General features: G+C 39.7%; 1 protein-coding gene across 4 annotated transcripts in view; it reads right to left on the bottom strand.

Annotated features, from left to right (window-relative positions):
* The window catches only part of TNRC6A (trinucleotide repeat containing adaptor 6A), a 97,251-nt gene that overhangs the window by 10,972 nt on the left and 73,315 nt on the right, over nt 1–12,964 (bottom strand). For all 4 annotated transcript variants that reach the window (XM_036825871.1, XM_036825874.1, XM_036825872.1 and 1 more), the window contains one exon: nt 9,420–9,551. In XM_036825871.1, coding sequence (XP_036681766.1) covers nt 9,420–9,551 — 132 coding nt within the window. The remainder of the gene's footprint in view (nt 1–9,419; nt 9,552–12,964) is intronic.

The following is a 12,964-nucleotide window of genomic DNA, read 5'->3' as shown; positions in this document are numbered from 1 at the left end:
CCCAAAGGCATCAGAATTTACAACACCCTCAGACAGGGCTTTGTAGGACTTGGCAAGGAGTTCTTTATACTGAGGGGTTTTAGGAAGGGAAGTAATACAATCCCATTTGTTTTGAGGTCCCATTTGCTGCAGCGTGGAAAATGGAAGGAAGGCTAGCATAGAAGCAGGGAGACCATTAGGAGACACAACAGATGCATAAACTATGTATTTGGGAAGCAGAATGGGTACTATTCACAGATGGACTCAATGTGCAGATTGGAGGAAGGAAGAAATCAAGAACATCTCTTAGGCCCAAATATCCATCAACCGATGAACTTGCATAAACAAAATGTGGTATATATTATCCAATTCAACTATAAAAAGGAGTGAAATACATGTGCATGCTACAACACGGATGAACCTCGAAAACATTACGCTAAGCCAAAAATGCCAGTCATAAAAGACAAGATATTATATGCTTCCACTTTTATGAAATGTCCAGTACAGACAAATCTGTAGAAAACAAAAATATTAGTTTTTACTTATGGCTAGAGAGATGGGAAAATGGAGGTGGGAGGAATGACACCTAAGGGGTTCTTCTAGGGTAAGGAAAATGTTCAAAAGTTGATTGTGTGGGGCTTCCCTGGTGGCACAGTGGTTAAGAATCCGCCTGCCAATGCAGGGGACACGGGTTCGAGCCCTGGTCTGGGAAGATCCAACATGCCGCGGAGCAACTAAGCCCGTGCGCCACAACTACTGAGCCTGCACTCTAGAGCCTGCGAGCCACAACTACTGAGCCTGCATGCCGCAACTACTCAAGCCCGCGCGCCTAGAGCCTGTGCTCTGCAACAAGAGAAGCCACCTCAATGAGAAGCCCACGCACCACAACAAAGAGTAGCCCCTGCTCACTGCAACTAGAGAAAGCCCTCGCACAGAAACGAAGACCCAACACAGCCATAAATAAATAAATAAATAAATAAATAAATAAATAAATAATAATAATAAAAAAACCCCACTTGGAAATAAAGTGGGATATATAAAGTAGTAGTTGCAAGTAATACAGTAAGCAAGCATAACTGCCAAATTTTAAGTGATTAATTCTTACGCAAGAACCAGCAATGATAAAAGCATCTGCCCCCGTTTTTAACAAGAAACAATATCTACTTATTCAAACTTCACTTTACTAAAAAGGACAATAGACATAACTTAAGCGGCAGCCACGATCCAATTACATTCTATTAGACACTGCATGGGAGAGCATCAGAAAAATGAAATGTAAAATTTATGTGGTAGGTTTAGTTTAAGCAAACAGAGCTGGATTTACACTGGAGAAATGGTGCTGTCTTAGAGGCAGGGCGCTCATGAGATGACAATGATGGCAATAACAGTAATGCTGAAGGCTGAGACCCACTGGCCACTTACGTGTCTAACCCTATTCTAGTGCTTAGGTGCTTCAGAGTTATTGCCTTATCAATCCTCAAAACATCACAAGGGGTACTATTATTACTCCCATTTAGCAGATGAGGGACCGAAGTTCAGAAAGGTTAAGTTACTTGCCAGTAGCTAATAAACAGCAGAGCTAATTAGTAGCGGAGGCAGGTGTCAATTCTAGGGTCCATATTTATTTTGACATTTTGCCATTGTCTCAGCTCCCACTCCCTCTCTTAAGGAAAATTCCAAATGTGATATACCACCGCCTGGCAAATTAGCTTAGAATTCAGGGCTGCTTGATTTCATGCTCCAATGTTCCTTCAATTACATGACAATTTCACTTTTTAATTTCTGATTATCATCATCAGTCCAATGTCTACAAACCAGCAAACTGACCTTTAAGCCAAGTTTAGTCAAAGTTTCAAGATAAAATCCAATGAAAAGGGAAGGAATGAATGTAACAAAATATCCTTTTAATACTAATCAGAGGAACAATGATTTGGTGTTACTTAAGTCAGAAAACAAGAGTTTCTCCTGGCTCTTCCCTATTATTTTAAAATCACTAAGTCCTGTCAATCCTGCTGTCTACCTAGCTCTTTTTTCTCCTCCTGTGATTGCAAAGATTTCTGAATTATTTTGTTCTGGGTCCCCCGGTATACAGAATAGAGTCAGATTTTGCTTTATGGTTCAGTATGAATTTCTTTTCATTTCTTTATAGATTCTTTAAAAACTCTTTGAAAATGTTGATTTATCTTTTCTGAAACTGTGGAAGGCTTACAGTTTTTGTTTAGTGGGTATCCTTATAACTTACACATTTAATCTTCATTTCTTTTTAGAATACTTTGAGATATAATTGACATACAACATATTAGTTTCAAGTGTACAACATAATGATTTGCTACTTGTATATATTGTGAAATGATCATATAGCTTTTGAATAACGACACATGAGATCAGACTACTGTGATCTCTCGTTTGGCCATGCTCTGGATTAGGCAGAAGTTTCCTAACTAATCTCTCTGTCCACTTCAACTCCCCAGTTCTTCGCACTGCCTCTTCAAAAATGCCAATCTGATCATGTCACTTTCCAGCTTAAAACTCTTCAACAGTTCTCCATTACAGAGGAGTAAAATTCAAACTCTTCAATAGTTTGTAAGGCTCTTAAAACTCTAGCCTCTACTCACGCCTTATGGTTTTCCCTCCTTCCACCTCTGCCTGGCTAATGCCTGTTTATCTTTCATATCTCAGCTTAAGGGATCACAGGCCTCCTGGAAACCGTTCCCAATTGCCCTCAACTAACTCTAAGACTAAAATAAATGTATTCCAGCTCCCGAACATTGTACTTCTCTCTGGGCAATGAGGAGGGGAAAGGGATTTTATAAACTCTGGTAGGTCACAGAATCTTAGGACCATAAAGTATCACAAATTCCCCAGTCCAAACCTCACTTGACCCACGATTCCCCTGTTAAACGGCCTTGCCTCCACTCTACTTCCCTTAATGAATCTCGTTTTTTGACTCTGGAAGGTGTGCAGTAAAGGGTTAGCACAGGGCTAGACTGCACATGGCAAAGAGCTTCAGGGACTAGCCCTTGATGGCTCCTGGGCTCCTGTAACTCACAGAAAGTAGCATGCCAGATAAGAGTTCCTCTGCATACACTGGGTCATGGCCACGCCAGAGAGTTTATGATAACAATGTGATTTATGGTGAACATCTGTTTTTGTTTGCATGGGGCCTGGGTCATGCTGTTTTTGTCTGAACTCTGAAGGGTCTGCAGGGGGTTGGAGATTGACAAGCAGGTGTGCTCCATGTCTATACAACTGACCCCTGACAAAAAACTGAGGACACTAAGGCTTGGGTAAGTTTCTCTGGCTGGCAATACTTTGTGCACGTTCTCACACATTGTTGCTGGGAGAGTTAAGTCTGAGAAACTGCACTGCGAGATGACAACAAAAAGCTTCTCCTGGTTTCTCCTGGACTCTGTTCTGTGTGCCTTTTTCCTTTGTTGATTTTAATCTGTATTCTTTTGCTGTAATAAACCATAACCATGAGTATTACTGTTTGTCTGAGTTCTGTGAGTTCTTCTAGGAAACCAGTGTCCTTGGGGATCTCTGACACGGAAGATTCTCTCGAATTTGCCCTTTCTTCTCTGCTCCACAACTATCTTACTAGCCCTCTAAGCTTCACTAGATGGGGATAAAAATAGAACCCACGTAAGACTGTGATGCAAAAGATCAGAGCCAGCCAAGCGTCCCCACAGGCCTCTCCTGTCTCCAGGCTCAGCCCATCTCAGCCCAGCCTGACTACTGCTATCAGATCATTCCCCCTTAAAAAATGATCTCTACACTACTCTGGTTACTATGGAAAAACAACCCCCGTTTCCTACAACGTGGAAATACAAATGCCAATGAGGCCAATCAGGTTTTATATACAAGTGAAGCAAGTTGCCTACAGAAAAAAAATCCCATGGTCCCTCCTCAGATAGAAACATGACTACAGGGAAATATTTCTCTGGTTAGGGGGTACAGAAAAATATTTCTCCACCAATGGGAGGGAAGGTACAGGTGTGAGGGGAATGGGAAGAATGAGCCAGTAAGCACATGGGCAGGAGCCACTCAACTCTGGGTGGTGACTGCTCTCGAGCTTGGTGCTGGCAGATGTTCACATTTCTACAGAGATGCCAGAAATCTGAATCTGTACATGAAATTTCCTGAATGTTTAAAAAGATGTTGGTTCAAAAAAATTATTTTCAAAATAGTGTCTAACAAAACATAACACACAGACCAGCAGTTTTGGGATCTCTTCTAGAATACAAAGTTAGATGCCAATTTTATCTTTGTAAGGACAAAAGAACAAACTGCACCAAAATAATAATGGAAATAAGATGATTAACATTTCTCTATTTTTTTAATATAAGGAAAACTGAAAACAAAGCAAACAAATAAAAAGAGTGTGCCTGAGAAGAAGATTCTAAGTCTCTACCAGGAGAAAGAGAGATAGTAAGAGACGGAAAAGAACCACAGAGCAAAGAGGAGCACTTCTGGGAGAAAATGATAGTATAAACAATTAGAGAATTATTATGATAAGAAAAAGCACTGTCTTTAAACAGACTGAAAAGCTTAAAAAAAAAACCCCAAAAAACAAAACCCCAACCTTTTAAGACTTGAAATTTAGAGGGTTCTTATATACAGATATAAAACTAACCTGGTCTTTCTTTCTAGAGATGAAGACCAAAACCACACCAGGTCAAGGTATATTTCTGAAGTCATTTTTACAAGGAAGGAAAAAATACAACAATGAAGAAAGAATAAAAGCAACCATAGAGGAGAAATTCTATCAAACATTCTTGATTTTTAAGGGGATAAAGTAAAAGCCTGGAGATCTCAAAATAATATCCATGAAGGGAAGACTACTAGTCTTGGGCTGGTTCAGATTAGTTACAGGGCCTGCTAAAGTAAAGAAAATGAGAACATTTTGGGGGTGGGGAAGCATATAAAAATTTAATTTGTATTAACAATACAAAAATAATTTTAAAAAAGAAAAAATGACAGTTTCAAGGTGTCAAGTAAATAAAGAATAGTAGAATAAACTCACGCACTTATGGTCAATTAACCTACGACAAAGGAGGCAAGAACATACAATGGAGAAAAGACAGCCTCTTCAATAAGTGGTGCTGTGAAGACTGGACAGCTGCATGTAAAAAAATGAAACTAGAACATTCTCTAACACCATATACAAAAATAAATTAAAAATTGATTAAAGACCTAAATGTAAGACCAGAAACCATAAAACTCCTAGAGGAAAACATAGGCAGAACACTCTTTGACATAAATTGTAGCAGTATTTTTTTTGGATCCGTCTCCTAAAGCAAAGGAAATAAGAGCAAAAATTAAAAAATGGGGCTTCCCTGGTGGTGCACCGGTTAAGAATCCGCCTGCCAATGCAGGGGAGACGGGTTCGAGCCCTGGTCCAGGAAGATCCCACATGCCGCAGAGCAACTAAGCCTGTGCGCCACAACTACTGAGCCTGCGCTCTAGAGCCCGCGAGCCACAACTACTGAGCCTGCGTGCCACAACTACTGAAGCCCACGCACCTAGAGCCTATGCTCCGCAACAAGAGAAGCCACTGCAATGAGAAGCCTGCACACCACAACGAAGAGTAGACCCTGCCTGCCACAACTATAGAAAAGCCCGTGTGCAGCAACGAAGACCCGACACAGCCAAAAATAAATAAAATAAATAAATTTATTTTTTTAAAAAATAAATAAATAAACAAATGGGACCGAATTAAACTTAAGAGCTTTTGCACAGCAAAGGAAACCATTGACAATGAATAGACAACCTAATGAATGGGAAAAAATATTTGCAAATGATATGACTGATAAGGGGCTAATATCCAGAATATATAACAGCTCATACAACTCAACATATAAAAAAAACAACAACACCCAATTTAAAAATGAGCAGAAGACCTGAACAGTTTTGCAAAGAGGACATGCAGATGGCCAACAGGCGCATGACAAGATGCTCAACATCGCTGATCATCAGGGAAATGCAAATCAAAACCACAATGAGATATCACCTCTCACTGTCAGAATGGCTATCATCAAAAAGACCACAAACAACAAATATTGATGAGGATGTGGAGAAAAGGGAACATTGCACACTGTTGGTGGGAATGTAAATTGGCACAGCCACTGTGGAAAACAGTATGGAGGTTTCTCAAAAAATTAAAAATACAACTACTAATGACCCAGCAATCCCACTTCTGGGTATATATCCAAGAGAAATGAAAACAGGATATCAAAAAGATAACTGGGGCTTCCCTGGTGGCGCAGTGGTTGAGAATCTGCCTGCCAATGCAGGGGACACGGGTTCGAGCCGTGGTCTGGGAAGATCCCACATGCCGCGGAGCAACTGGGCCCGTGAGCCACAACTACTGAGCCTGCGCATGTGGAGCCTGTGCTCTGCAACAAGAGAGGCCACCATAGCGAGAGGCCTGCACACCGCGATGAAGAGTGGCCCCCACTTGCCGCAACTAGAGAAAGCCCTCACACAGAAACGAAGACCCAACACAGCCAAAAATAAATAAATAAATAAATAATTAAAAAAAAAAAAGATATCTGCACTCCCATGTTTATTGCAGCATTTTTCACAAGATATAGAAACAACCTAAGTGTCCATCAATGAATGAAGAAGGTGTTGTATACTCATACAAAGGAATAATATTCAGCCTGGAGAAAGAAGAAAATTCTGCCATTTACAACAACATGGACGAACCTTAAGGGCATTACGCTGAGTAAAATATGTCAGACAGAGAAGGAAAAATACTGTATATCACCTATATGTGGAATCTAAAGAAATACAACAAACTAGTGAATATAACAAAAAAGAAACAGATTCAGATATAGAGAACTAGTAGTTACCAGTGGGGAAAGGGGCAAGATAAGGATAGGGGATTAAGAGGCACAAACTATTAGGCATAAAATAAGCTACAAGGATATACTGTACAGCACAAGGAATTTAGCCAATATTCTGCAATAACTACAAATGGAGTATAACCTTTAAAAACTGTGAATCACTATATTGTACACCTGTAACTTATATAATATTGTACATCAACTATATTTTAATTTAAAAAAAGAATAACAGGAACCTACACTGAAGTAAAGGAGGAAGAGCATCAACCTCCTTATTCTGAAGAAGAGAACGTTACTAGAATATGTTCATTAGATTGCTATGTATACAGGACTAAAACTATTTATTGTTTAAGCTAATTACTAAAAAACAAAAACTCACTGCTCACATTCCAGGTTTATGCAAAATCAAACAATAAAATGCATGATGAAAATGATAAAAAACAGATACTAAGTTTAAAAAAAGAGAGAAGATAAAAAACAAAATTAAAAATTAAAATATAAAATTACCAATTGAATTGAATGAAAAACAAACTTATAATAGGCTGCTTATAAGAAGACACCACCACCCACTACCTGCATGTCACGTGCCAGGCAATGAGATAGGAGCTTAACAGTTATTATCTCATTCAACCCTCAACAGTTCTATGATGTATCGTTTCCACTTTACAGATGCAAACACTGTGGCTTAAACAGGTTAAGAACTGGGATCAAATCCCCAGTCTATCTGCCCTCAAAACCTATGCTGCATGATGACACGCCATTTATATAACGCATACTATATACCAGTATGCCCTAGGTAAGTATGCCGAGCGCTTGAGAATATACGATATACATTACACCTAAAACAGCAGTGAGAGGAAGGAAACATTTTTACAAAGAAACTGAGGGTCAGACATGCAAAACAGACATGGAAAAATTCATTTTAATCAGAGGAGACAGAAAACCATACGGCAGAAACATTTTTCTGGGTCTCCACGTCCTATCTCTCTACCCATTCTTCTCCAGGTTTCTTTACTACTACTGGCTCTAGGATTGTGTGTCCTTATTCCCTTCTATGTACCGTCTCTCTGGGCAACCTCGTCCATGTCGACGACATCAACGTTCTGATGAACACAAAATCTTACTCTTGCCCAGATTTTTCTTCTGAGTACCAGGCCTCTAATTTTAATTTCTTACTGGGCTTTTCCACGTTGAGCTATCCCTAAAATACCACACTCAACAAGTCTAAAATCCATCCATTACCTGTCCCAGCAGGCCTGCTTCAATTCCTACATTTACTCTACCATTAACTGCATTACCGTCCACTCATCCTTTCACCTAGCAAATGTCCCCCAAGTGTGGCAATGTGCTCAGTGGGGCTACAGGTAAGCAAAGCATGGACTCTCTCCTCCAGGAATTTATGTCCTGTGACAGAAACAGGCCTAAATGGATACTTACACAAGACAGATACACATAAGAGGTGCTATTCGAACACAAAGCCTGGAGGAGGCTTCTTGGAAATGACTCTTGAGCCCAGGGTAAGGTATAGGGTTGGACTGGGGAAGGCAAGAAGCACAGGAGGCACATCACAGATAATCATATATTTGCAGAATGAATTAAGTTAGTTACCAAGCTCTTTTGTCCTTAATTCTAACACTCTCTTCAATGCACTCCGTCTTCTCATGTCCGTTGCCCTCTTTCTCACTTATGACTCCTTTAAGCCTTAGGTGCCTTTAGATATCCACCATTTTCCTGTTTAAGGTGATTTTTTTGGCACAAAAGTTTTCCATGATTGCTCAGTACCTACTATTGCAGCTACACCTTCCTTTCTCTCACTTGTACCTTCACCCCCAGACATGCCCACCTAGCAGAACTCACCAGGAGGTCCTGTCTTTGAACGTTTCACATGCTATCCTCTCCATGGTGTTCTTTCTCCACTCCTTTGGTAAGCTTGAAGACTCAGCTCAGACCCATGGTTTGTTATTCCTGACTCACTTCTCCATTAGATTTCACATTCTTATACTATTTATCCTATTGTATGTATTAACTTTTATAGCACCTATCACAGTGTAGTAAAGCTGTTTACATGTTTATTTTTGCTACCAATGAGCTTCTTCAGGGCAAGTATTTTTACTTGCTTACACACAGTCAATTGTGTGCATGTATGTACATATGTATCTATGTATATTCCAGGGGGCCTAGCACAGTTCTTGGAAAGCAGAAAATACTCCATTAACAATTACTAGATGAATGGAAAGAAACTGTTAGAAATCAAATTATGGTGGAAGTTTTTAATCCCTTATATCAGATTAAATTGAGTGAATGTTAAGTAGAACACTAAAACAATAAAATAATAGCAAAAAACTAAATGACCATCTAAAGAGGGAATAATTAAAAAATAAATGTGTAATCTGACCTGTTTTTCACAATAGCACAATAAAGGTCAATTTTTTTGGTTTTAACTAAGACTTAATAACTAACAAAGCACTTTTTAATAATGAGAAAAGGTTCTTAAGAGAATTTAGCTATGAAAATATATATTTAAAATAAAGCCTAAATTTAGTATTCTACAGTTTTTTTTTTAAAGTCAAAATATAAGAATGTATTTTATACCATGTTTGCTGGAGTTTTGATCCAAAGATGTGTTCACAGAAATGCTGTCCACTGTAGTCCACTTCCTTAGTCTTGACTGTGGCTCTTTAATACTGTTCATATCCATATTTACATTCAAGTTTGAGTTCAAGCCTAAAAATAAGATAATAATTTTTAAAAACCACTTTATAAAATATAGCATATTTTCCTTCTGGTACCACACCTTTCATTTTCTAGAAAAACATATGTAGCTAATCTAATGTTTTCAATTCTAATGTTCCTTAATAAATATCATCCTGCAAATGTGGCACAGCCAAATGATTATAGACAAAGGCAAGGCAGGCAGGACAGACACTCTGGACTCCTGGCCGATGCCACGCAGAAACAACGTCAGAAGAAAGAGCCATGGCTAGATTATCAAAGAAAGCAACACACAGAAATCCTAAATAGCTTGTCTAACACTCATTAATATAACATTTTCAAAACTGTTAGTACCATAAAACTGTTCGTACTATAATTGCATTAACTGTGGGAAACTACTCCATATAATTTTGATTATTTTTAAATTCCTTGGCAAAATAACAGAAAATTCTATGACAGCCAAATATTAAACTTTATCTATTAAAATATACCTTTTAGGTACTTCCCAAGAGAAGAATTACATATGATCACTTTCAGTTGCTAACTTTTGCTTATAAACAATTTTCAACTGCTTCACCCGCCAAAGGATATTATCATTTAAAAGTAAAAATGTCTTGCTCTAACAATTGTACCTTAGGGCAAGACTCCCGTATCCCAAGGTGCAACTTACCTGAACTTTGCTGATGACACACATCAGACTTAAGATATTCTCTTGGAACAAAGATGGAAATTTCTATCTTAGATACTATAGTCAGAAAACTGACCATTAAGCCAGTGTTTCTTAAAGTGTGATCGTGGGGACCAACATCAACAGAATAATCTGAGATGCTTGTTAAAAATGAGAACTTTTTGGAATTCCCTGCTTCCACTGCAGGCGGCATGGATTCGATCCCTGGTCGGGGAACTAAGATCCCAAAAGCCGTGCAGCGTGTCCCACCCCCGCCCCCCGAAAAGAATTGATGATAGATGTTTTCTTAAACTGAAGTATGCACAGGGTAAGAAATTACAAGTATAGGGACTTCCCTGGTGGCGCAATGGTTAAGAATCCACCTGCCAATGCAGGGGACACAGGTTCGATCCCTGGTCCAGGAAGATCCCACGTGCCACAATTACTGAGCCTGCGTTCTAGAGCCCACAAGCCACAATTACTGAGCCCTCGTGCCACAACTACTGAAGCGTGCAGGCCTAGAGCCCGTGATCCATAACAAGAGAAGCCACCGCAATGAGAAGCCCGCGCACCGCAACTAGAGAGAGCCCGGGAGCAGCAATGAAGACCCAACGCAGCCAAAAATAAATAAATAAAATAAAGAAATTTATTTTAAAAATACAGTTTAAAAAAATAATAAAAAAAATAAAAGTATATAAATGGGCACACAACGAAAAGTCAGGATGAGTTCTTAAAAAGTAAGTCAGGTTCTATTACTTTCTTGCTTCAATCTTCTCAGTGCTGAAACTCACACTAAGATCCTGCATGCCATGTGGCACGACCAAAAAAAAAAGAAAAGAAGAAAACTTTTCAGTGGGAGCCAGAATCTTTGTTTAACACACATCTAAGTGGTTCTTAATCTTAAGTTTCGAAACAAATGTTTTTTAGATACTTGCGTCTGATGAGTCCCTGTGATACCAGGTCAAGCTTAAAACTTTAATAATATAAATTCTCTAATATCACCCCTATTTGGAGAAAGTAATTAAATTTGCTGCTCTCCGGACTCATTAATTAGACCCAATACTTGGCAAGTTTTTTCTGTGAAGGCTTAGATAGTAAATATCTTAGGCTCTATGGGTCACATGGTCTCAGTGTCTCTATGCAACTATGTTGTTACAGCACAAAAGCAGCCATAGGAAATACATTAACAAAAGAGCATGGCTGTGTTCCGATAAAATTTTATTTATAAAATCAGGCAGCTGGCCAAATTTGACCAATGGGCTGTAGTTTGCCAATGCCTGATTTAGACAACCATACTGGTGCTTGCCTGGGTTAAGCAGACTTCCTTTTTTTTTTTTTTTTTTTTAAAATAAATGTATTTATTTATTTAATTTATTTATTTATGGCTCTGTTGGGTCTTCGTTGCTGTGCGTGGGCTTTCTCTAGTTGCGGCGAGCGGGGGCTACTCTTCGTTGCGGTGCGCGGGCTTCTCATTGCGGTGGCTCCTCTTGTTGCGGAGCACGGGCTCTAGGCGCGTAGGCTTCAGTAGTTGTGGCTCGCGGGCTCTAGAGCGCAGGCTCAGTAGTTGTGGCGCAGAGGCTTAGTTGCTCCGTGGCATGTGGGATCTTCCCAGACCAGAGCTCGAACCCGTGTCCCCTGCACTGGCAGGCGGATTCTTAACCACTGCGCCACCAGGGAAGCCACTAAGCAGACTTTCTTAATCAAGAAAATGTCTCTTGCTGTAAGGGCAGCGAGGCTAGGAAATCCCTTACTTAAAAACTTATCTCCTCATTGGCCCAATTTATATGTCCAGTATGTAATCAGTGAGAGTCACTTCCTTTCACTAGTGAGACCAAAACCTCTCAGTGTACACTTGGGTATTCTTTTACCACTATACTGTTGTCTCCGGGATGACCCGGCTTCTCTGGTATTCACCTACAGTGGTAACTGACAAGGGAATGTAAAGAGATTGCTAACAACCCCTAAAACTCAAAGTTCCACCTATGTCCTAGCTGAGAGTCCATGGCAATACCAGGGAGAGCCAAATCATGTATCAGGTTCAGCCAAAGTGAAACGGCACCAGGGGCAACAGCAGGCCCAACTCCTGCCCACCGCCCAGAACATGCTAGTTAACTGACTGTCTTCAACAAAACTGGGCCTGTTAACCAACAAAGCTGGTTTACAAGAGAGAAAGCAAAAGTAAAATGAATAGGGTGTGAACAATCAAAGGTCAAAATATATTCAAAGGCACAAGAAGAAAAGGGACCTAAGGAAGGAGAAGACATATAAGCCTGAAATTCCCAGAGGGAATAAAAAGCCTGGAGACATCATAAAAAAAGAGAGGGGGGGAGCTACGGCAAAAGGAATAAAGGCAATCCCTTCTCTCACCCCTATTTTCTACATTTATGCCAGTAATCATTTATAAATATTTAAACAGTAATTAAAATTTCAGATGTGACTGTTCCCAGTTGTTTCCTCAAAGCAGCACTGCTCAAAATTTCTCTGGCGTGCTCTAATAATTTCAGTCCTCCCCTCCAATTCATATCCTACAATTAAGATATCTGAGTGTTAAAAAGAAATAATATCTTTACGCTAACTCATTTCAAAAGAGCATGGGATTTTTTAAATAGTGTGATTTTCTCGAATGGAGAAGGGCCTTCCTGAAGCATGAAGAGGTTAACGCTAGAAGGGGCGTGGCCACTCTCTGAGAGGGAACAGCTAAAGATCAGCGTGGCACTCACAAGAGAACATCTGGACAGGTAAGAGAGCAGGATGTTAA

The sequence above is a fragment of the Balaenoptera musculus genome, chromosome 15 (genome assembly GCF_009873245.2).
Source record: "Balaenoptera musculus isolate JJ_BM4_2016_0621 chromosome 15, mBalMus1.pri.v3, whole genome shotgun sequence".
Lineage (NCBI taxonomy): Eukaryota > Metazoa > Chordata > Mammalia > Artiodactyla > Balaenopteridae > Balaenoptera > Balaenoptera musculus.
Note: the sequence above shows the minus strand (reverse complement) of the source record. Positions and strands in the feature narration are given on the sequence as shown.